This window comes from Adiantum capillus-veneris, chromosome 19, assembly GCF_014529385.1.
Source record: "Adiantum capillus-veneris isolate H3 chromosome 19, ASM1452938v2, whole genome shotgun sequence".
Classification (NCBI taxonomy): Eukaryota; Viridiplantae; Streptophyta; class Polypodiopsida; order Polypodiales; family Pteridaceae; genus Adiantum; species Adiantum capillus-veneris.
Window position 1 is genome coordinate 120405120 of NC_140949.1, and position 25486 is coordinate 120430605.

General features: G+C 44.7%; 1 protein-coding gene across 4 annotated transcripts in view; it reads left to right on the forward strand.

Moving 5' to 3' along the window:
• The window catches only part of LOC147434751 (uncharacterized), a 63615-nt gene extending 41553 nt beyond the window's left edge, over positions 1-22062 (forward strand). Inside the window, exons 8-21 of one of the 4 annotated variants that reach the window (XR_015185380.1) lie at positions 18621-18686; positions 18779-18847; positions 18941-19108; positions 19171-19247; positions 19335-19613; positions 19683-19831; positions 19912-19997; positions 20069-20113; positions 20186-20287; positions 20367-20418; positions 20623-20676; positions 20770-20834; positions 20937-20988; positions 21521-21543. Coding sequence is in view for 3 of the 4 variants with exons in the window: in XM_086491181.1 (XP_086347307.1) it covers positions 18621-18686; positions 18779-18847; positions 18941-19108; positions 19171-19247; positions 19335-19613; positions 19683-19831; positions 19912-19997; positions 20069-20113; positions 20186-20287; positions 20367-20418; positions 20618-20676; positions 20770-20834; positions 20937-20988; positions 21521-21604 (1353 nt within the window). In the remaining variant the exon portion in view is untranslated. Of the gene's footprint in view, positions 1-18620; positions 18687-18778; positions 18848-18940; positions 19109-19170; positions 19248-19334; positions 19614-19682; positions 19832-19911; positions 19998-20068; positions 20114-20185; positions 20288-20366; positions 20419-20543; positions 20678-20769; positions 20835-20936; positions 20989-21520 lie in introns of those variants that run through there. The other 3 variants (XM_086491181.1, XM_086491182.1, XM_086491183.1) reach the window with 3 other exon arrangements.
• Positions 22063-25486: the final 3424 nt, after the last annotated feature.

A 25486-nucleotide genomic window follows, 5' to 3' on the forward strand; every position in this document is an offset into this window, starting at 1 on the left:
CACGTAGAGATGTCATTGATGCATTGCTAAGTGCAAATGATGGCCTTACACAGTCTTGGATAGTAGACTCGGGTGCCTCATTTCATGTAACTCCATCTGTGGAGTGTTTTGCTTCTTATCATGCAGGCAAGTATGGCAAGGTTTACCTTGGGGATAACCATGCTTGTGACATTGAAGGAATGGGCATTGTGCGCTTGGCATTAAACAATGGCCAAGAGTTTATGCTTAAAGACGTAAGGTATGTACCAGGCATCAAGAAGAGTCTATTGTCTGTTGGCCAGATGGATGCACAGGGTTATACAACCATTTTTGCTGGGGGTTCATGGAAGTTGCTTAAGGGATCAATGCTCATTGTCAAGGGATGCAAGAGTGGTACATTGTACTATTTACATGGCAAAGCTTTGCCTGGCAAGTTTCTTGCAGTGGCCGAAGTTGCTTCTCATTTGGAGTTGTGGCACAAAAGACTTGGCTATATGAGCCAGAAGGGACTTGATGTGCTCTCCTCTTTGAAGAGGGTTGATGTAAAGGGCACGAAGTTAGATTTTTGTAACGACTGTTTGTATGGTAAACAAAAGAAGTCTTCTTATTATTCTGGTGTCTCGCGCAAAGCTAATGCTCTTGATTTAATTCACTCCGATGTATGTTCAATGCCTGTTAAGTCTTTTGGTGGTGCATCATACTTTGTTACATTCATTGATGATTGGACTAGGAAAGGCTGGGCATATTTGTTAAAGAATAAGAGTGAGACATTTAATGCATTTAAGAGGTTTCATGCTTTTGTGACCACGCAAAAGGGTAGTAAGCTTAAATGTCTGAGATCTGACAATGGGGGGGAGTACACATCTGCTGAATTTTAGCGTTATTGCGAAGAATATGGGATTAAAAGGGAGTTGACAGCCCCTTATAATCCATCTTCTAATGGTGTGGCTGAGAGGTATAACCATACTTTATGTGAGAGAGTGCGTTGCATGTTGTCCATGGCTAATCTCCCTCATGGGTTTTGGGGAGAGGCTTCGAAAACTGCAGTTCATGTATGCAATCGCTCTCCTAACAGTACGCTGAAAAATGACATTTTAGAGGAGGTTTGGTCTGGCAAACCTGCCTCTTATGATCATTTGAGAGTGTTTGGCTGCGAGGCTTTTGCCCATGTTCGTAATGACTCGAGGACAAAGCTAGATGCCAAGTCCATCCAAGGACTCTTCCTAGGTTATAAGGAAGAGGGTGAAATGGGCTACAGGATATGGTTGCTTCAGTTTAAGAGGGTCGTACGCAGCCGAGATGTAGTGTTCAATGAGGCTAAATTGCTGAAAAATGCTACATCTTCTGAAATTGACAAGAAATCGGTCAAATTTCAGCCTCTCTTGCCACCTATTGATGTTGAAAAAGAGCCTCAGGATGCATTACTGCAAGCTGAAATTGATAATTAGCCGGTTAACCTTGAGCCAGAAGAGGTAGGACATGATTTAGATGCTCCAAATGAGGATGGACAGCCACCTGTCATGGCTGAAAATGATTTTCAGCAGCATGAGCATGCTAAAAATGAGTTGCCTCCTGATGTAGAACCTGTGCCTGAGAATGTAGATCATTGGGTACGCAGGTCTACTCGTGTCAGAAGGTTGATACAACGCTTTGACCCCTCTTTGCATCATGTTGTGTTGACAGATGAGGGAGAGCCTCTTACATATAAAGAGGCAAAATCATGTGAGTTAAGCAGTAAGTGGGAGCTTGCGATGCAAGAGGAAATCAAATCTTTGCATGCAAACAATACTTGGGATCTTGTGCCATTGCCTAAAGGAAGAAAGGCTCTTCCTAACAAATGGGTTTACAAGGTCAAATGTGTTGATGGAAAGCCCAAGTATAAAGCAAAGTTAGTTGCCAAAGGGTATGCACAGAAAGAGGGGATTGACTTTCAGGAGATCTTTTCTCGTGTTGTAAAGCTTACAACATTGCGTGTCCTTTTTGCTCTCGCCGTAGTGCTTGACTTAGAATTGAATCAAATGGATGTAAAAACAGTTTTTCTTCATGGTGACATTGATGAAGATATCTACACGAAGCAACCTGAGGGTTTTGTAGTTCCTGATAGAAAGGAACTTGTATGCAAACTAAGAAGGGCACTGTATGGTTTGAGGCAGTCATCACGTCAGTGGTACAAAAAGTTTGATACTTTTATGCTGTCTCAAGGCTTTAAACGCAGCCATTCAGACCATTGTTTGTATACAAAGCAAGATAATGATGGAAGTCCTATAATCCTTGTGCTATATGTAGATGATAGCTGGGAAGCATAAGTCTACCATTGATGCTCTTAAACGTCAGTTGAATTCAGCTTTTGCAATGAAGGATTTAGGTGATGCTGAGCACATCTTGGACATGAGAATCAGAGAGATAGAAAACTGAATTGCTCTTCTTATCTCAAGAAAAGTACATTGCTAAAGTACTTGACAGGTTTAACATGGCTGAAGCTAAGTCACTTGGAGTACCTTTACCTCCACACACAAAACTTAGCAAAGCCGATTGCCCAAAGGATGACGTGGCAGTGAATGCTATGAAGGGAATCCCTTATGCATCAGCTTGTGGTTCTCTTATGTATGCTATGGTTGCCACTCGTCCTGACATTGCCCATGTGGTGGGAGTTGTTAGTAGATACATGTCCAATCCCGGCAAAGCACATTGGGAAGCTGTGAAATGCATTCTGAGATACTTGTCAGGTACACAATCTAGGTGTATATGCTATGGCAAAAGTGACCTGAAGTTGCAGGGCTATTGTGATGCAGATATGGCAGGTGACTTGGATATCAGGAAGTCCACTAGTGGCTATGTGTTTGCTATTGCTGGTGGTGCTGTCTCTTGGTGTTCACGATTGCAGAAAATTGTGGCATTGAGTACTACTGAGGCTGAATATATTTCAGCCACAGAGGCTTCTAAAGAGGCCATATGGTTGGGCAGACTTGTCAAAGAGCTTGGTATGTCTGCTAGTACTCCTGTCTTGGGAAGTGATAGCCAAAGTGCTGTCTATTTGGCCAAGAATGCCATGTTTCATGCACGGACAAAGCACATTGATGTGCGATACCACTTCATACGACAGATATTGGAGGATGGTCTAGTCACCTTGACTAAGATTCACACAGAGGATAACCCTGCAGATGTTCTCACCAAGAGTCTTGCTAAGGCTCAACATGAGCATTGCATACAGCTGGTGGGAGTTGGTTAACTTAAAGGCGTCATTTATGCCTTTAAGTGAGAGGTTGTTGGGTTAAAGGCCTAAATAACCCCTTTTTGTACATTTTTATACTTTGTCCTGGACACATTTTAATATGAACCTGGACACATTTTTTAAAGGTCACTTATAATAAAAGTGGGAAAACCCAAAACTCACTTATTGAGTTTTCCCCAAAAACGTGAGCCCTCTCTCTCTCCCTCTTCGTTCTGCTAGCGCTTCCTCTCCTGCTGGCTTTCGCCACCCCTCTCTGCACACACACTGCACTTCCTCGCGTGCTCTTTCACTTACACACACCGCCGCGCGCTCAACAGTTTGCACTAGAAGAGGGGGTCGCAAGAAAGGCTGTCCCTCTCTCGCCATGTAACTCGTGGCAAAAGCGCTGCCAAGAGATTTCCTAGTAGCCGAGGAAGGTCTTGCCCCCTGGGATGGCTGCGGGGATTGAGAGGGAGGAGATGTAAGAGCAGGGGGCTTCTAGGGGGGAGCGTTGGGGAGCGGCAGAGGGAGGAGGGCGAGATGGAGAGGCAGAGGGAGGAGGTGGAGGGGGAGGGGCGGAAGAGGGGAACTCGGGGAGAGGAGGGGCTGTCGAGGGTGAGATTGGAGCAGGGACCTCGTCCTGCTGAAAAGGGTCGAATCGGTTCCCTGTGAGAACCCATTGTTGCTGGGCAGGAGCCTGGGGACTACTCTGAGTCCCAGGCTGGCGCGGTGGTCCCTGTCGACGTTGACCACGAACCTACTGCCAACCCCCAGGCTCGGAGGGTGGCTCTGCCTGCGTACTCTGTGACTCTGTCAACTGCTGTTTGTTGGGGGTAAAGGCCCCCTGTGGCCTCCTTTCTTGTATAGTGTACACATACTTATACTAAAACTCACTTATAAGTGAGTACACACATTTTTTATTAAGTGGCCGGACAACTTATAAGTGTACTTAAATAAAACAAAGAACCCTCAAAATGAAGAATTGTGGGTTTCTTACGCTGGAGCTCTCTCTCTCTCTCTCTCTCTCTCTCTCTCTCTCTCTCTCTCTCTCTCGATCTGCTGCACACCCTACTTCCTGCAGTGTGTGCCCATCTCCTCTTGCTCTCACACACTCCCTACGCTCAACAAACTGGTATCAGAGCAAGGCTACGCGCCTTGGGCGTATCTCTCGCGCATAGGAAGGAGTTTCTCTCTCCTGCGCAAATTTTCTCTCTCTAGAAACAGCAGCGCAGCAGCTTTCTCTCTCTTCTCCAAGTACGGTACGTCGACTACCGTTGCTTACACGCTGAAAACAGGGAATTACAGGTCCAAAACAGGTGTTTTTGGGCTGTTTTTGGCTAGAAACAGGCCATTTTCTGCATATTCAGGTGTAAAAACAACAAAAACAGGTTTATAGGTTGTCACAGGGCACTTTGGGAACCCAATTTCACGTTTGGAATTGGGGTTTTCTACCACTTTGCTGAAATTTGTCAAATTTCAGCAATTATTTGCGACAAAACTTGGGGCTTTTGCTAATTTTAGCAAAAACTATCAAGTTTACTCCTTACAGGTGCAGGTGGCAAAGCTACTGTGGAGAATTGAGCAGTGAGAATTTGGGGTTTTTGCTGAATTTTGAAAAATTCGGCAAAATTTCACTTATGTACTTACATTTGTGGTCAATTTGAGCAGAGAGATTGAGGCTTGTGGAGCCTACAGGTGTTTATTCAATTATTTGAGCAACTTTCACCTCTTATGTGTATTGCCAAATATACTTAATGCAGTGAAACTGTGGCATGTACATTATTGGGGTCATTGCAAATGCATTTGGTGATGTATACTTGATGTGAGGTCGTTCTATGCGTTGAGTTTGACATGCTCAATATGTCATCTTGCTGAAAATTTTACTTTTGAAGTAAATTACAGCATTATATTTGCTCTTGCAGACACTTTTATAGTGTATATTTGCATTTGCTTTTGCGGTACAGTGATTGTACTTCTTGGCTGAAAATTATCAGTTTTTGTTTTGCCTCATTATGGCTGACACTTCGTCATCCTCGGACTCTAAGAGCCTCTTTGAGATCCGTAGGTTTGATGGTACAGGTTTTGATTTGTGGAAGGATCGCATACAAGGCATTCTTTTCTTGAAAGAGTGCGATGATGCATTGTTTGCAAATAAGCCAGAGTGTATGTCAGATGCAAATTGGACTAAGCTTAACAGGAAAGCCATTACTTACATCAAGATGGCTGTGACTGATGATATCCTTGTTGACATCAAGGGACTTGACACAGCTATGGCTGAGTGGGATAAGCTTAAAGCTACTTATGAGAATACGACTCTTGTAAATCAGGTCCATCTCATGAGGAAGCTTGTAAGCTTAGAGCTTGATGAGTCCAAATCTGTCTCTGATCACTTGAATGCCTTTGGTGGGATTTTGAGTTAGTTGAGTGATTTAGGTTCGCAGGCTTTTGAGGATGATAAGCTCAAGGCTATCTTTCTACTTATGACACTGCCAGAGTCTTGGGAAGCATTGGTTGTTTCTTTGAGTAATAACTCCAACTTGACCTATGATGGTGTGCGTGGTTCTATCCTCAATGAGGAGATTAGACGCAAGTCAAGTGGGAGTGGCAGTGGATCAACCCATAATGTGCGTGGACGCAATGAAAAAAGGAAAAATGTTGCAAATAAGCAAAGAAATCGCAGCAAAAGCAAAGAAAAACAGCAAGACATCACTTGCTATCAATGCGGAAGAAAGGGGCATAAAAAGCCCGATTGCAAGTATTTTAAGAAAGAGTAGGTGCGCAAGAAGCAAATGAATGCAAAAGGCAAGAAAAATGACAAAGAGGGCAGCTCTACCCCTTAGGAAAGTGAGCCTGAAAAGGCAAATGTGATCTCTAGTGTTGTCATTAAAGAGATTGATGAAAATGAAGACACTAGTGATCTTCATGTTGCATCTTTAGATCCACATGTCATGACTGTTGAGGATATGCATATCACTAAGCATGATGTGATAGATGCTTTGCATTCTACTCATGATGGCCTGTCACAATCTTGGATTGTTGACAGTGGTGCCTCTTTTCATGTAACTCCCTCTTTGGAGTGTTTTGCCTCATACACTGCAGGAAACCTTGGAAAAGTGTATTTGGGCAATAACTATGCTTGTGACATTGAGGGAGTTGGCACCATACACCTGGCACTTGATAATGGCCAGGAACTCACTCTTCATGATGTTAGATATGTGCCTGGTATCAAGAAGAGTTTGCTTTCAGTTGGGCAGTTGGATAGCAGAGGCTTCTTCACTACATTTGGTGGTGGCATGTGGAAGATCCAAAAGGGATCTATGTTTGTGACTAGAGGTAGTAAGAAGGGTACTTTATACTATCTGCATTGCAAGGCATTACCTGGTCGTTTTGTTGCAATTGCAGAAGTGCAATCACACATGGAACTTTGGCATAAGCGTCTTGGACATTTGAGTCATAAGGGACTGCAGACTCTTTCCTCCCTTGGTAGGATTGATGTAAAAAGCTCTAAACTTGATTTTTGTGATGATTGTGTACTTGGGAAGCATGTAAAAGCTTCTTACTCTCATGGAGCCTCTAAAAAGGTTAGTATTTTGGATCTTGTACATTCTGATGTATGCACAATGCCAATAAAAACTCATGGTGGTTCTCGTTACTTTGTGTCTTTCATTGATGATTGTTCACGTAAGCTATGGGTTTATTTGCTCAAGGACAAGAGTGAGGTTTTAAATGCTTTTAAAAATTTTTATGCCTTTGTTTGTACTCAAAAGGGTTTGAAACTTAAATGCATACGTACAGATAATGGGGGGGAGTATGTTTCTAAAGATTTTAATGTTTTTTGTGATGAGAATGGGATTAAAAGGGAGCTCACTGTCCCTTATAATCCATCTTCAAATGGTGTGGCTGAGCGTATGAATCGCACGTTATGTGAGAAGATTCGGTGCATGTTGTCTACAGCTAATCTCTCGCAATTGTTTTGGGGAGAGGCACTTAAACCGCGGTGCATATATGCAACCGATCTCCACATCATGCACTTGATGGTGGCATCCCTGAAGAGGTTTGGTCTGGCAAACCGGCTTCATATGACCACTTGAAAGTCTTTGGTTGTGAATCCTATGTACATGTGCCTGTTGACTTGAGGACCAAACTCGATATTAAATCCTTGAAAGGCATCTTCTTGGGCTATGGAGATGAAGGTGAAATGGGATATAGAGTTTAGATTCCGGGGTCACATAAGGTAATTCGCAGCCGGGATGTGGTATTTAATGAACCTAAGCTGCTGAAAAATGCCACATCCAGTGACTTTGATAAGAAAAAGGTGAAATTTCAGCATGATCAGTCACTTTCACAGCCATTTTCTACTGAAAATTCAGCTCCTTTTGATGCTGGTCATGAGGGTCAGCGTGTTATCATTGAGCCAGATGATAATGGACAGCAAGGGGATGCTGAAATTCAGCCTGAGGGTCAAAATCAGCATGCTGAAAATCAATTACAGCAGCCTGAAAATCAATTACAACAGGGTATAAATGCTGAAAATCAGCCTCTATTTGATGGGGTTAATGTTCCGCATGATGTAGAACCCTTACCGGTTAATGTAGATCATTGGGTGAGGCTGTCTACACGTGTAAGAAGACAACCAGAGAGGTTTCAGCCCTCTTTGGATTGTGTCTTGTTGACGGATGAGGGAGAGCCTCTTACATACAAAGAGGCCCAGTCATGTGAAGATAAGAGTAAGTGGGAGCTTGCTATGAAATTTGAGATGCAATCATTGTATGCAAATAATACATGGGAGCTTGTGCCTTTGCCCAAAGGAAGGAAAGCTATTCCTAACAAGTGGGTTTATAAGGTCAAATGTGTTGATGACAAACCCAAGTACAAAGCATGTCTAGTTGCTAAGGGTTATGCACAGAAGGAAGGCATTGATTTCCAAGAGATTTTTTCACCTGTGGTGAAGATGTCCACTCTCCATGTGCTGTTTGCTTTATGTGCTATCTTGGATTTGGAGCTGGATCAAATGGATGTGATCACTGCTTTCTTACATGGTGACTTGGATGAGGAGCTGTATATGCAGCAGCCTGAGGATTTTGTCATTCCAGGGAAAGAGCATTTGGTATGCAAATTGAAACGTAGCTTGTATGGGTTGAAACAATCCCCTAGACAGTGGTACAAGAAGTTTGATACTTTTATGCTCAACCATGGGTTCAAACGCAGTCATGCAGATCACTGTCTTTACACTAAAAAGGCTGAGGATGGAAGCCTTATTGTGTTGGTCCTTTATGTGGATGATATGCTACTTGCAGGAAAGCATAGAGCGACATTAGATGCATTGAAGAAAGAGCTGAATTCAGCCTTTTCTATGAAGGATTTGGGTGCAGCTGAAAATATTTTGGGCATGTGCATTAAGCGAGATAGAAAGAAACGATTGTTGTTTCTCTCACAGGACAAGTACATCAAGAAGGTACTTGAACGTTTTCATATGGCTGGTGCTAAGCCTCTTGGTGTGCCTTTACCGCCACACACAAAGCTTAGCAAGCTTGATTGCCCAAAAGATGATGCTGCCAAACAAGTCATGAAAGGGATTCCTTATGCATCCGCCTGTGGTTCTTTGATGTATGCCATGGTTGCTACACGTCCAAACATTGCTCATGCAGTGGGAGTTGTTAGCCGGTTTATGTCCAACCTTGGCAAACCACATTGGGAGGCAGTGAAATGCATCTTTAGATATTTGAAAGGTACACAAGACATATGTATATGCTATGGTGGGAGTACACTTGCGCTGCGGGGTTATTGTGATTCGGACATGGCAGGTGATCTTGACACTAGGAAATCTACCAGTGGGTATGTCTTCACACTTGCTGGAGGTGCTATTTCTTGGTGTTCAAGGTTGCAAAAGATTGTCGCACTGAGCACTACAGAGGCTGAATATATTTCAGCCACAAAGGCTTGTAAGGAAGCCATATGGCTTGGCAGGTTGGTCAAGGATTTTGGTCTTCCTGCACATGCTCCAGTGCTTGGTTGTGATAGTCAAAGTGCTGTATGCCTGGCTAAGAATGCCATGTTTCATGCTCGTACCAAACACATAAGTGTGCGGTACTACTTTATACGACAAGTCTTGGATGATGGTCTTGTCTCATTCACAAAGATCAAAACACAAGACAACCCTGTAGATGTCCTCACTAAAAGTCTTGCAAAGTCTCAACATGAGCATTGCATACGCTTAGTGGGAGTTGCTTAAAGGTACCACATTGGGCCTTTAAGTGGGAGGTTGTTGGGGGTAAAGGCCCCCTGTGGCCCCCTTTCTTGTATAGTGTACACATACTTATACTAAAACTCACTTATAAGTGAGTACACACATTTTTTATTAAGTGTCCGGCCAAAGTGGCCGGACAACTTATAAGTGTACTTAAATAAAACAAAGAACCCTCAAAATGAAGAATTGTGGGTTTCTTACGCTGGAGCTCTCTCTCTCTCTCTCTCTCTCTCTCTCTCTCTCTCTCTCTCTCTCTCTCTCTCTCTCTAATACGGCTGCTTCTTCGACACGATACAAGCAAAGAGCATTTGGCTTCCCGCGTCGAGAACGCCCGCCGTTGTAGCTGGGAGAAGCAGAAGCAGAAGCAGCAGAACGTCGCTGCAGAAGCAAAGTCGAAGGAGAACATGGATACCAAAAAGTACCATCGCAGAGCAGCTCCTACTCACAGATTGTGGAGCATCCTCCAGCACTGCTTGACCCAACTTTCTGAACTTGTATAAGGAGGCAGGGGGCGCCTAGTAGAAGCGGAAGAGGTAGAAGGCATAAGGAGGCTCAGCACCCAGCAGTACCTCATGTTCTTCATTGTTTTCTCAAAAGCAAGCCTAGCGTTTTTGCATCAGCAAGATCAGCATTTTCAGCCTGCAAGATCAATGGTTCAGGTCAGCCCTCAGCCTCGACGTACCGCACCCTTTCGGTAGCAGATCCTCGCCGTATTCTTCCTATCACAACAGATCAGCCAACGCTCAGTCTTCAGCCTTAAGGACAGCCAGCGTTTTCTGTTTTCAGCCCTAAGCAGTCAGCATTTTGCAGTTTCTTACTGCACTTGACACCCTCTGTGACAGATCAGCATTAGTCTCGCTGCACGATTGAGATCCATAGGAGTAGACCTAGCGTTTTCAGATTTCAGCCCATTGACAACGTCGTCGTCAAGTACCACAGCATGTAGAAGCATTGTACTAGACTTTGTGCAATCTAAAGCAAATACCTCTCCAGCAATAAAGAGGGGGCCCTTGGAGGGGGGTTTGGGACCCCATTTGATGTCGTCTCTCTCTCTCTCTCTCTCTCTCTCTCTCTCTCCCCATCCGTGGCTCTGATTGGAAGTGCTGCTATTCTTAGAGTTCCAAATTGTTTCTGTGTCAGCGTAACTCTGCTCATAGAAGATGTTAGTAAAATCTCTCTCTCTCTCTCTCTCTCTCTCTCTCTCTCTCTCTCTCTCTCCAACTCCAAAACTTCTCTCTCTCTCTCTCTCTCTCATCATACCATCTCTCTCTCTCTTTACCATGCTTTCGTTTAGGGTTTGCTGCTGTATTTTAGGGTTCGCAACCTGTTTTTAGGGCTCGCGACCTGTATTTTAGGGTTCGCGACTGGTTTTTTTTTTTTTTTTTGGGTTGTTGGACAGATCTGCGTTTTAGGGTTTGCTGCATTTTTTGCACTTTAGAAACATCAATCCTCTCTTCTCTCTCTCTCTCTCTCTCTCTCTCTCTCATGTCATCCCCAACCTCACCTATGGCAACAAGCAAACTCAAATATATGCTTCACTCCAAACGAATTTCCATCATTGAATTGGAAATGAAAGCATGGAGAAAAGAGATGGAAGATTGGAGGAACGCGAAGACCGTTTTCCTCCGAGAAAATGAAGAAAAGGAGAAGAGGTGGAAGGACGAGAAGGATCATCTTCTCAACAAGATCGCCACGTTGGAGAATAGCATTTTGGACCTCCACAAAGAAGTGTTGGAAACACGGTCAAAAAATGGGCTTGAAGAGGGGGAATTTCAGCCCTCTTTGAGGGAAGAAATTGACAACATCAATGAGGAGAAGAAGTCATGGGCCGCGGTCATATCCGAAACGCAAAAGAAAGTAGAGGAGGCCGAAAAATGGATTGAGGTTGCCAAGAAAGGGAAAGGTAAGGAAGCTCCTTGTACACCCACTCTTATCAACATGACCCTCGAAGAGGAACAAAGAAGGAGGGTGCGGGCTCTACATGTGAGGGTAACCGGCCTCAAGGACATAAACAATGTGGAAAAAGAGGTCACAAGCCTCACATCAATGATGGGGGTGGAGAAGCCTTCACACACAAAGGCATGGAGAGTGGGCAAGAAGAGTGAGGGCCCCGGAGAATCTTCAAAGGAAAGAGCTCTCATACTACGCTTCCCTTCATTGGAAGAGAAGAAGGAATTCTTGAGGAAGAGACCTACTCTCAAGAAGACAGGTATTTTCTTAGGCGATGACCTCACTCTCTCACAACTTGCGCATATGAGAGAAGTAATGCCCGAGATTCAAGCGGCAAGGGAGAAGGGGAAGATGGCCTTTTACAGAGATGGTCGGGTGGTGATTGTAGAGCGGCGCTCTACATGACGGTGCGAGACCTATGGGACCACATTGAGGATGGCGACTTGGAATTGTAATGGGTCTATGAGGTTGGATGTTGGTGCCTTTGAGGACAGTTTCAGAGACAAGGACATTGTTTTCTTTTCAGAGACTCACCAGGCCCCTGGCCAACTGATGCCACATGTGGTGGGATACAAATGGGAGACAGCCCACAGAACAGTCACGAGATCTGAGCATGGGAGTAGAGGTTCAGGAGGAGTAGCGGTGTTGTTTAGGGAGGAGCTACAGCCACTACTACATATTGTACGGAGAGATGATCAGGCTAGATACATGTGGGTGAGGCTGAGAGCTGACACAGGTCGATTTCTATATATTGCTATATGTTACTTCCCCCCCAGTACGTCAGTATATGCTGTATCCAGAGGGCAGTCGCCTTTCTCAATTCTAGATGATGATATATGGGAGTTTTCTAGGGATGGTGATATCATCCTCCTAGGAGACTTCAATGCTCGAACGGGCAACTGTCAGACAGTCTTCTACGACACCTCAGATGAGATGCTTAGAGAGTTGGATGTGGGTGAGCTGGGGTTTGACAGATGCTCACATGACAGAGAGCAGACTGAGTATGGGAGATACCTCACGGAGATGACGACTACACATGGGCTAGCCATACTTAATGGCTTACAGCGGTTTCCTGGAGCAGCAGGCTTCACATGCTTTCCACACAGACATGGGGCCAGTACAGTGGACTATGTTATGACACAGCCGAGCTTTATTCCTTGTATTCAGGATTTCATGGTGGGAGCCAGACCAGTGGGCGTAGCAGTGGATCATGCTCTCTTGACACTGTCCGTATCTTTTCAGTTTAGTACAGCCCAGAAATCAGGAGGCAGGTCACACACCCGTTATACATTTACACCAGAGACTGACTCGGTTTATACAGAGGCGATCTGGGATCGTCTATGCACAGTTGCTCCAGGCCTCTCAGTAGAGGAGTGCACTACTTTATTGACTGAGACACTACATGATGCAGCATCAGAGGCATACCCACACACTCAACCGGATCGGAGGCGACATTCTGGGAGCATGCCCCAGAATAGTTGGTATGATGAGGAGTGCAGAGAGATGAGAGCCCAGCTTCAGAGGGATCTTCATTTAGGAGTCATCACCTACAGACAGTCGCGGATTGCTTTCCGGCGCCTTGTGCGAAAGAAGAAACGAGCTTACCTGGCCCAAATGGAGCGAGACTTGTATCAGTTGTTCTTGAGTAGAGACTCAGGCGAGGCATGGCGACTCTTCCATGAGCACTCCCCTCCCCCAGTGATTACTTCTCCTGATGTGTGGGGCCAGTATGCGGCATCGTTATATACGGTTCCTGGGCAGGATCCCCTTCCAGATCCTACAGAGCCATGTCCACCTACGAGCACCTTCTTTACCACTGAGATGGTAAAGAGAGCCATTGACAGGATGAGGACCCGGAGGGCTTACGATCATGACGGTCTAGTAGCGGAGCACTTTATACATGCTAGGGATATGCTGATGGAGGTTCTTGCAGTGTTGTTCAATCGTGCCATGTGTGAGGGATTACCTGAGACTTGGAGGTTGTCTACTATTGTGCCTATATTCAAGGCAGGTGATCCTACAGAGCCTGGAAATTACCGCACTATTATGGTTGGACACACACTGGCACGATTGTATGCATCCATTATTGAGCAGCAGTTGAGTAACTGGGCAGAGGGTGAGGGTGTACGGGCAAAGGGACAGGCAGGTTTCAGGAGGGGTTTCTCCACTCTTGACCATATTCTGACACTCAGAGCTATCATTGAGGAGGGCAGGTCACATGGGAGACGGATTTATTGTAGCTTTGTGGATTTCCGCAAAGCATTTGACATGGTACCGAGAGCTCGACTGATGCGCAGACTGCAGGAGATGGGGGTGCCCACAGTGTTGATTTGGGGGATTATGGCTTTATACAGATCAGTGATGGGACATGTACGCACCCCAGAGGGGATATCTGACTTAGTTCACTCCACTATCGGGGTGAAACAGGGTTGCCCATTGTCTCCTACTCTATTTGGTATGTATGTTGATGAGGTGTCTGATTACATTGACAGAGAGGGTGATAGAGGTGCCCAGCTGGCAGGGACGTGGATCCCATTGTTGTTATATGCTGATGATATTGTCTTGATCTCTGACTCACCAGAGGGTATGCAGCGACAGTTGGATGCATTACACAGTTTTGCAGAGGATAGTGGATTGTCTGTAAACCTTGGTAAAACCAAGGTCATGGTGTTTAACACCACACCGCAGTGGATCAGGAGATCGGCACCGACCTTCACGTATGGTCAAGAGATTGTGGAGTATACAGATGCATACACTTACCTTGGGATAGTCTTCACTGGGCCGAGGTTTTCTTTGGGGAGAGCAGCAAAGACTAGACTGACCAGAGCTTATGCGGCCTTGGGAGGCTTGGAGAGGATGTGTTCGCAGGTTCAGTTCCAGGAACCTCGGACAAAGTTATGGCTCTTTGATACTTTAGTAGCCTCAGCTATGATGTATGGGGTACAGGTATGGGGACCTTCTGTAGGCCAGGATGGTTGGAGACGTATGGAGAGGCCCTTGGTATCTATGATCTCCCGATTGATTAGAGCCAAGGCCTCCGTACCTCACGCGATCATTCGAGCAGAGCTAGCTGCCCCCCCCATGGAGATTGAGGCGCTTACCAGATCAGTGTCCTTTGTGCACAGCCTATGGGATACTACTAGAGACAGATATGCTAGATTGGCCCTTGAGTCTTCCAGACAGTTAGCTCTACAGGGGGACACTTCATGCTGGTATGCACAGATGACTTCATGGTTTCAGACGCATGGCTTCACCATGGACAGGTTGCCCCCTTTCCAGTATTCTCTTCAGGCACCCTCGCTGTCTCTTACACGGGTGGAGATCACTAGACTCATTCGTCAGGACCTGATCCAGCTCGACACCAGGAGGACATGGATAGAGCCGCCTCAGGAGTTGAGCACGAAGATGGCTTTCTATAGAGAGCATCTTCTCCACCTCACAGGAGATGGGTTTGTGATTCGACCCAGCTACATGGACACACATATGTCTCATGGTTTGCGTTGTGCCATTGGTCAGATACGCACATCCTCACATCAGCTCGAGATTGAGACCGGTAGATTCAGAGGGATACCAGCAGACAGCAGGATATGCCGATTATGCCAGAGAGAGCCAGAGACAGAGTTGCACTACATATGTCATTGCACAGTGTTCTATGAGATACGGGGGCGTTTCCACTGCTTATTCAGAGAGGGTTTTGGTCCTCTATCTAGGGTCATGAGTTATGAGGATCAGAGATGTCTTGGACTATATCTACTTGAGTAACACAGGTATAGAGACACTTTACTGGGGAGAGCTAGAGAGAGGCAGTCCCAGAGACACATTACAGATTTCTTTTCACTAGATATGGGACAGCCAGAGGAGTAGCCACCACTGCAGAGCTCGTCCCACACTCATTCGACCACTACTGGCACTCTCATCGACCGAGCATTGGAGCTACAGAGATACAGACGACCGCGACTGAGGAGAGGAGCTACACAGCATCGACGGAGACTACAACAGAAGATTCGAGCCATACTCTCTCGACATCCAGAGTGCAGATGAGGATGGATCCTCACCATTTCTTCCATCTTTGTTTCACACACTGTTACATCCAGTTTACCGGGTACCTATTGTATCAGCTGCTACACCCACGTAGTTTTAGATTGTAGTAGTAGTAGTAGTATTTTGTTCCACTTCTAGTTCTTTTGTACCCAGACATGGTATTAGATTCACTATTTTGTAACTGATTGGTCTCATAGGTCATTTTGGCCTTTTGAAGACGTTAATATAACATTTCATTTCATTTCATTTCTCTCTCTCTCTCTCTCGATCTGCCGCACCCTACTTCTTGCAGTGTGTGCCCATCTCCTCCTGCTCTCACACACTCCCTGCGCTCAACACTGTTGGCCAGCCCTTGAAGGCTGGGGCTGGGCCTGTGGTGTAGATCGGGGTCTCCTCTGTGGACAGGCCTTCGCAAGATGGCCCATCTGTCGACTAACGAAACACTGATTCGAGGTCTCCATTGTGGACAGGCCTTCGCAAGATGGCCCATCTGTCGACTAACGAAACACTGATTCGGGATCTCCAGGACAGTCCCAATCACTGAGCCTATCCTTGAAAGGAGCGGAAGGTATTCCCTTCTCAGGCCGGGGAAGCAGACTGAGATGGGCAGGTCTGCCTCCTCGACAAGAACGTCGGTAGCTGGGTCGAAACCGTGGCGCCACTGTCGAAAGTGTGCTCAAACTGCACGGATGGCCAGGGGGCTCATCACAATGACCTTGGACGCCATCTCGGGAGTCTCGAACTCTGTCTGGTAGTAGCCACATCCAAGAAGCTGAACATCGAGAATCTTGCCCACCTCTGTGAGAAGGCGGGCCTGAAGGAGATCGTGCACTTCCCCTCTACTGGGTTTGGTGCCGAGAATCTTGCAAATAATAGAGGTGGCCTGAAGGCACACCACCTCTGCCTCTAAGCTCGCTTGTTCTATCGGCGAGAGAGCAAGTCGGATGGTGGGTTCTGCGGGGTCGGGCGAGGGGGCTGCAGTGGAGTCCCTCTGTGGCAGAGCAGAATCCTCCATCTGTGTCTGCTGCGACAAGGGAGAACGGAGGGGAGTCGAAGGCGACGGGAGTCGAGGCCGCTGTTAAAACTGTTCTGTCAGTGACAGAGACTCGACGTGGAGGGGATGACACAGGCAGGAGGAGCGGGGGGAGGGGGCGAAATGACGGGCAGGGGCAGTGGGAAAGGAAGGGAAGGGGGCAGCGCGAAAAGGGCGGGAGGGGGCAGCGAGGGACAGCGTGGAGGGTGGGAGAGGGCAGCGTGGCGTGCAGGGGCAGCGGGACAGTGGGGGAGGAGGCAGCGCGGTGGGGCGAAAGAGGAGGGCAGGGAGGGGCAGCAAGGCGGGGGGGGGGGGGGGGGGGCTGTGAGGGAAGGGGGAAGGGTTGGGTTGGGCTGGCAATGGCAAGCAAAGCAGGTGAGGCGCGTGAGCAGCAACAGCAGCAACGAGCCTCTTTGACATTTAAGTTTCATCACCAACCTTGAGGAAGGTAGACTATGCGTGTTGTGATTGTGACAGCGGATACGAGTCCTTCAGGGATTGGATGGGCAATAGGGCAAGATGATTAAGAACAAAACATGTAGTGGTGAGACTTGGGACTAAGGTTTTGAGTTCTCGCCAGCGAGATTATGTGTAGGTGAAGAGGAAATTATGAGGAGCGGTTACAACATTGAAGTGTGATAAGTGAGTACTTTATAGGGTATTAGGGGTTGTGGAAATTGATTGTTTATCTCTTCTTGGAATGATCACAAATTGGTCATTTTTTGACATTGCTATTCTGTGATGGATTGCCTACATTAAGTCCTGGAATCCCGAGTTTAAGCATATTGCAAGAAAGGATAATCCAATGGTAGATATGCTATCTAGGGCAAGGTCTGAAAATCAAGAGGACATGGTTGTTGAGGGAGATAATGTAGGCACGAAGGTTTACACTATTGCCCATGCAAAGGTTGGTCATGTGTGTTTTGTTACTTGTAGCTTCGCTTGAGTCCTTCTTAGAGGAGTTGTATGAGGGTGAATGGCTGCTCATAGGTCGCTTCTTAAGTACCTTGCTAAAGGAAGACGATTGGTCTGATGAAGAATTTAAGAGGATAAGAAGGAAAGCATATGGATACTTCTTGAGGGATGGCTACTTATGGAAGCATCCTAAAAGAAAATACGATTGCGGGTAGTGTGTGATAAGGCTACTCAACACGAGATTATGGAGGACTCTTTGAAAGTTGATGGGTAGGACATCAAGGTGTATGGGCAACATTGCCATAGTGAAAGAAAGTATTGTTAGAAAGGCATGTATAAGGATGCAGCTGAGTCTGTGGAGTCTTGTGTGACATGCCAAATGTAGTCAAATGTTCGGCTTCGAGATCGGTTGCATCCCACTTATCCATCAGCTGTATTAAAATGTTGAAGTTGGTATTTTTTTGTGAGCATGTGGTGCCCCACAGGTACAACAATAATGATCCAACTTGACTTTTCAGGATGCAACCTGCAATGCTCTGTTGTTTTGGGGGTAGAAAAGAAACCCCCTCTTGGGGCCATTTCATCAACACATTATATTACGCCCATTTTTTGCAGTGGTGCTGTTACATCCCTTGATCTCAGGATAGGTGCCTGTAGCTTTGGGCAGCCAGTGTGAAAGCCACTTCCTAAAGCGAGTCCTATGCATGAGTCAATTTAATTGTGTAATCCTTTCCATACACCCAGGTCAGGGTGTAGTATGAGATGATAGCTCTTGTGCAAGAGACTAGGCCAGTGTATCGCAGGCTCTCTGGCTAGGGAACGAGGTGGGTAGGTGAGTGTGATTTGCACCTTGGAAAGTCATGTTCCTCTTAATCGGGATATACAGAGTCGTTCTTATCCTCCAGCCGTAGCTTTTGTGCAATAGTCTACTTTTGAGCTTTTTCTCTTTGTCATCTAGCAACAGTTATGTAGCTACACCAGTCAGTTATCATTTATTTTCTAACCTTCTGCTCTTGGTAACAATGATATACACCTTTGCAATCATTATATGGCCATTCTGACTTGCTCAGATTTTACTTCGATTGTTGCTGCTATGGTTTTGTAAAACAGGCTTAGGTGCTTTGAACAACACATGTGAATTGTATGTTGTTGCATGTAGATGCCAGATAGGTTATGAATGATTTGAAAGAACTGTTAGTGCTGAAGACATTTTGGCTGGTAATTTTTCCTGGTCTGATCACTAGGTAAAGGATGCTGAGAGGCTTGCTCAAAAGAAGATGCCATTTGATCTAAAAGAAGAGAGATCTCAGGTAATGTTTAGAGTTAACGAATGGTGCCTAGTAAGTATTGTCAATAACAAAATTATGTCGCTTCATTCTTCATATTTTGTCGTCTGCGCCAGAATGAATATAAGCGAGGTGTAAGCAGCTGGAACTTTGATATAGAAGATCTAAAAGCACAAGCTGCATCTGTGAGCTTGTTTTCTGTCCTTTGTTGTCTACTGTAAAGTTTTTTTCTTTCACCATCGTGGCTGCTCACTTTTAATTAGGTCTTTGATGAACAGATGCAGGATGATGATGGTTGCTTCGGAGGAAAAGAAGAGCCCGATCTTACAGATGCACACAGCAAAGGCTTGCCAGGAATACAGTCAAGCTTCTCTCAGGATAGCTTAGAAGAAGCTAATCCATCTGGTCCTCCAATACACCCTATTAGTATAGAACCTACCGCTGATGTAAGTCCACATTTATATGAGCAGGACCAAAAGTGCATGTAATTTATTCGCTCTCATTTCAGGTGGGAGGGCGTGTCTCAATACGGCAATCTGGTAGGCTGCCAAGCTCTCTTGAGTTTAAATCAGAAGAACTAGTGAAGTAAGACCTATAGACCTTATAATTCATTGGAAATGTCCTGTATTCATGGTTTTATTAATTTTTGCTGCACGCTTGTATACCTGACAGAGCATTGGAAGTACCTGAGGATGAGTTGGTTCAGCAAGAGCTTAAAGCGATGGATCTTATCGGTCGAGATCATGGGGCTTCTGAAGTGCCAGAACCACATGGGAGGGATGATAGAGGGGAGTCTAAACAATCTGTTAAAGTACCTCAAAAGCTGGAGGGTCGAGACTTGAGATTAGAAAAGACCCAGCAAGAGGGCCGCCGAGCTTCAAGTGGGCCCTTGGTGTCTGAATACGTTCTTGCTGGTTACCGCAACAGGGACGATGATAGAGATTATGAGAGGTAGCTACTTTCTAAACCTAGTGGTTCAAAAAGGATTGTGAAGATGTATTTTGAAAAATATATTTGCAGCAGGTTACCAAGCAGAGCCATTGATGATTCTTTCCGGACAAGATCCAATCATCGAGATAGAGCTTTTAGTGGACCTTTAAGCTCTTGTGGGGCTCCACTTGACCATCGATTTTTGAATGGTCTGCCTGGTGTTTCACGGCCACTGACAGGCATGACTTTAAATAACAGCTAGAATTTTGTGGTTGCTGTTATTATGTGAAGTGTTTTGATGTCTTTGTACTATAGACAGGCTTAAAGGATTCCTCAGAGAAAGGACTCTATGTACAGAAAAAGGGGCGTTTCTCTGTTACTTCTGCAGATGTTGAATTGACGGAGGTACTGTTTTTGAGTTCTGCAACCAACAAAGCTCTGACAAGAGCTCACAGCATAATGATGTTGTGCTGCAGGATCAGGCGCCGTCTGCAGTAACACGACGTAGTGCAAGCACTCAGGTAGGAAATGCATTTGCATTTCATAGCCTGCTAAAGAAGGATTTAGTTAAGCTTGGTTTATTCTTCTAGCAGGCACTAGCGCAACTGTCTCATTCCTTTTCGGGCAGCACAATTCCAACTACAGCAGTACTCCCATGTTTGCAAAATCTATTAAACCATACCGTATCGCAACAAGTACGACATGTTTACCTCTGACATAGCCAGGTTATGATTGTGGCTTAAGAGGTGAATGAAATCTCTACTCTTTCTGCAGGACTTGCTATCAAGCCTAATTAGTAGTATCAGCAGAGGTGAACCATTTCAAGGTAAGTCTGCTGAGCATCCGCTTCTTTACTCATGTCTTAGCCATGTTGCATTCCATTTTGGTGTAATAGTGTAGTGACCTGCGGTGGTGCAAAAAATATATGGTATTATCTGGCTACTGGCGCAGGTGCATGCATGTTGGGAGATGTATTGCTAGGCAAGCCCTCATATGTGTTCGTGATACGTATGCATGTATGACAGCTCAGCGTGCCAGCGATTTTTCCTCGCAGCGTCCAGGAGCTTGCAGTTCTGATTCTTTGGTGAGTAATCCTTGAACCTGGATCGATGGTTCTGTTGTCAACCTCGCTAAATGTTTTGATATTTTGCTTTGCAACCTATCTGTGTGTACAAAGGAAGTGGAGATATCCTCAGACAGGGAGCATGAGCTTTTGCAACAGGTGGCAGAATTGCAGAGCAGGTGCCGCATCCACAATAATTCAAAGGGTTTTTTTTTTTATAATAAAAAAATTGTCCAGCAGTTCAATTTTTCATCTTGGTATTTGGAACATGACACTTGCAGGTTGACAGGTTTGGTAGAGGAGTTGCAAACTCTCAAGCTTCGAAACATTTCTGTGAGTCAGCAAGCTTTAGCACGCTTAAAATAATTTTGTTTTGGGAAAATCACCAAAATAGGAGTAAATTCATCAAAAATTAGTACAAGGGCAATATGGGAATTTCAGGAGTTGTTTTTAACAAATTAATGTCTTAGTTTTGGCCACCGAGCTCACAAATAGAGGTATTTGTATCTATAAATATGACCGATTTCATCTCGAGCGTCCACAATACCATCTAAGATCCTAGTTCTACCATCTTCTATCGAGAGAAAACCAATCTTCCGATAAGAATTTGCGAAAAAATTGCCTTCAGAAATGGTTGCAAGACTAATGAGGGTGTTGTGAAAAAAATCATAGGGCGTTTTGGAATTTTTTGAAATTTGCCGGGTATTTTGCCTATTGTTCTTGAGTGCATGGCAACGTAATCAGTCGATCGTCTTTTTCAAGTGATCACCTGCAAAAAGTTTTTGTTCAACATATAAGAAGCCAAATTTGTGCTTTGAGCGTGCTGCCTTTGTGACCTATTCTCTTTTCTGTTCTTGGTATGAAGCTTGAGCGGCAACTGAATGCTATATATAACAAAGAAGAAGAGGAAAGGATACGCAGGGAAGATGAAGCCAAGGAAGACAGGTGACAGTTGTGTATAGTATTGTCGCCTTTTATTCCTAGCCACATGTATATTTGCTGCAATGAAATTTCACACATAGTTTATGGCCATATTAAAATTATTATTCAGTGATTCCGTGTCGACTATCAAGGGCCTTACATGCACAAGGCAAGAGAAAGGCCTTACATGTGAGGCTAGAGCTTTCTCAGAGCTATTTCATGGTGTTGGGCAATGTAGGGACTACTTTGTATGAGGTATTATCGACTGTAGATTCTAGAAGAAGCTGTTGATGTCAACCAAGTAGAAGGGTTCAATTTATTTTGCAACTTAAATATATTTTGAGAATTTTTGTGGAGTTAATGAGTGAGACGGTGAGAGCCATGCTGACGATGATGACCCTCGTATCTAGGTCAGAAGGCAGAGATCAACATATGCCAAATGTTATATCACATTTTTGAGTAGAAATGTATACATGTGTTCCTTTCTTTATGTTGCATCTTATTAAAGAAAACTGCAACATGACTGTTTGTTTCGAGTATTTCAACATCTAATCTGTTGCTCGAATTGGCCTTGTTACTTGAGTTGTATATATTTCTGTGTTTGTCCAGCTGGCTCTTGTATCTACTTCCAGTCGTTGAAAAAAGACTTACAAAGTGTGTGTTTTTTTTAAAGGTGCTCAGTAACTGGTTCTTACTGTACTTGTTACTTTTTATTTTTTTGGGCTAGAACAGCCAAGCCAGCTCATTAACTGGTGGGTCTTACTCTAGATGGCCTTAGCCTACAAGGTATTTGAGAAGTGCAACGATGAGGGATTAGGAGTATTGGGCCCACATGAGCTTAACAGTCCTGTTTGGAGGACTGGTTTCTTTTAGTTTGAAGGAAAAATTATGTAAATGATACTCACACATCTTATGAGAAGCATGGGTCTGGTCTGGCTGATGGCTAGTACCCAAGACAGCAAAAGTGCCAGACCTTACTGAGCAAACTTAGTTGTGTATCGACTTGGATCGGTATCTAGGGGAGCGAAAAGGCCCTCGCAGGCCATTATTGGTTATTGACTAATCAAACTAGTCCAGTACATGTCATAATTGCCTACATAAGATGGTTCCTAGTTAATGCCCCTCTCACAAAGTGGCATTAATGGCCAATCTTTATCCCATGAATCACAATTTCTCCCAAGAGTGCAATGCCATGCCAAGGCCAAAAAGGTTTTTATATTAGACCAATATTTTGTGTAGACCCTCTGCTCAAGGGAAGGCAATGGATTTGAGGGCTTCTCAAAATATTGTCAGAGGAGGATTTTTTGTGCTTTCACTGAATGCGTGATTATGCTCAGCAGCCCTTTCATTTTACTACAATCTGTTGGGCCTTTCTCAATTTGGATGAAGAGTTAAGTAGTAACTAGCCAATCATCTGCATCTTTGCAAAGAGACACTGCCAGTTCATATGCTGATTTGGCCTGGTGCTTTCAAAGCCTTCAGGCTTTTATGTGACACTGTTATTGCTTTCCATGTGCACCACGCTGATTTCCATACCGTCATCACAATGGTATAACCAATAACCATACATGTACTTGACAAGGGAATTATAAAATCTTCAGTCTTTGGGGGGGGGGGGGGGGGGGGGGGCTCTTCCTAATGGTGCGCATTAACAGGAAACACAAGAGTATATTGTGTAAGACCTATTATTTTGAGGAATTATAGATGTTATACCCCTTGAATGACAGAAGAGTAGAGAGGGCATCTCATGGCATAGTGACCCACATAGATGTCAGAGTGTGCAACCGAAGGGGAGAAGAGAAAATGCACGAGAGAGAAGAGAAACGAACAAAGGTTCGCGAGACTAATAAATCAATCTTTGAATGATAGAAGACAAAGGATAGAGAGCTACATATGCCACATATATATTGAGCGCAAAACATTGCAAAGAGAAAAAAATTTACTCATTGTCGTTCAATAGGCAAAGAGTCTCTTCTCCTCCTTATCTCCCAAGCTATCATTTCGTAGCAAGGTATGGTCTCATCACCACACAGAACATTGGCAACATCGCTTAGGCAAGGAGCTCATCCATGTCACTGTAGATGACCCTCTCATGCCAGCTAGAGTCCCTCCTTAAGCGTGGACACTGCTCCAAAAAATGGAGGAATTTCATTATTTTGGTACTTTGCAGAACTTGGAAGAACAATGCTTGGGCATGGGGGTCATTTGCGTTAATACAGATAACCCTCTCATGCCAGCTAAGGACCTTAATGCATATAGACCATTGCAAAAAATGGGGGGAATTTCACTACTCAGTTCACACTACTTGGAGGAGCAATGTTTGGGCAAGGAGGTCATTTGCATTAATGCAGATGACCCTCTCATGTCAGCTAAAGGCCTTAGTGCGTGCAAACTGCTACAAAAATTGGCCAATTTTCCATATGCCACATATATATTGAGCGCAAAACATTGCAAAGAGTACTGAAGTTCCACGCGTGATTCACCAGTCAACCAGAACATTTGGACACCCGGGCTCGTATCAAAGCAGTGACTATCAAAGCTGATTTTTCTATCATGGAGAGTGTACATTGTTATTTGAAAGTAGAGACTGCCATACCCAAGAGACTTGTGGTTGTAGGCTTTACTTTGGGTTTTTTGTGTGATATTTTTCCCCATAGAGTGGCATCAGGTCTCAATTTATGTAACCATGTCTCATCCCTCTAATCTCTTGAATTATAACTGATTCTTAGATTTAATTCGTGTAATTACTTAACTGCTATTCTCTCTCACGTCTCCTACACTATCCCCAGGTACTAACATTTCCAATGTGGCTAATTACTCGATGCTAAACCTTATAAATTCAACTAAGCTCAGCACTCTTGACGTTTATATGCAGAACTTATAGTACTGTCTCTTCAGCCAATGGTTTTTGAAGGATAGCTTTATTGGGAGGATTGTGTGCTATATAAAGCTAGCATCAATGATTGAACAAATGCACGCTTGAGACCACGTGTAGTTTGTAGTAGGCTATTCTTGTTCTATTACAAAGATACTAATCAGTTGTATACTATTCTCAACCAATTAGGCCTTTTATTGGCAATATGTCTTCACCCATAGACAGAGAGCACTTAGGCATGTAAGAAGAGCAATGGAAGTTGCGTATGAATAGAAGTTGCAAGGGAGGGTGCATATCATATCCTAGATCCCTGAGGCCCAATTCTTATGGATGAGGCTATAACTACATGGGGAGTGCCTCATGTATGTTATCTTATGCTTTTTTCCTCATTATGGTAGAAGTATGTGACTCTAGGAAGAGGCCTAAAGGAGGAGGCCATAGAGAGGTAGAGGGAGAGGAGGAGGGACATACACAATAACCATACATGTACTTGACAAGGGAATTATAAAATCTTCAGTCTTTGGGGGGGGGGGGGGGGGCTCTTCCTAATGGTGCGCATTAACAGGAAACACAAGAGTATATTGTGTAAGACCTATTATTTTGAGGAATTATAGATGTTATACCCCTTGAATGACAGAAGAGTAGAGAGGGCATCTCATGGCATAGTGACCCACATAGATGTCAGAGTGTGCAACCGAAGGGGAGAAGAGAAAATGCACGAGAGAGAAGAGAAACGAACAAAGGTTCGCGAGACTAATAAATCAATCTTTGAATGATAGAAGACAAAGGATAGAGAGCTACATATGCCACATATATATTGAGCGCAAAACATTGCAAAGAGAAAAAAATTTACTCATTGTCGTTCAATAGGCAAAGAGTCTCTTCTCCTCCTTATCTCCCAAGCTATCATTTCGTAGCAAGGTATGGTCTCATCACCACACAGAACATTGGCAACATCGCTTAGGCAAGGAGCTCATCCGTGTCACTGTAGATGACCCTCTCATGCCAGCTAGAGTCCCTCCTTAAGCGTGGACA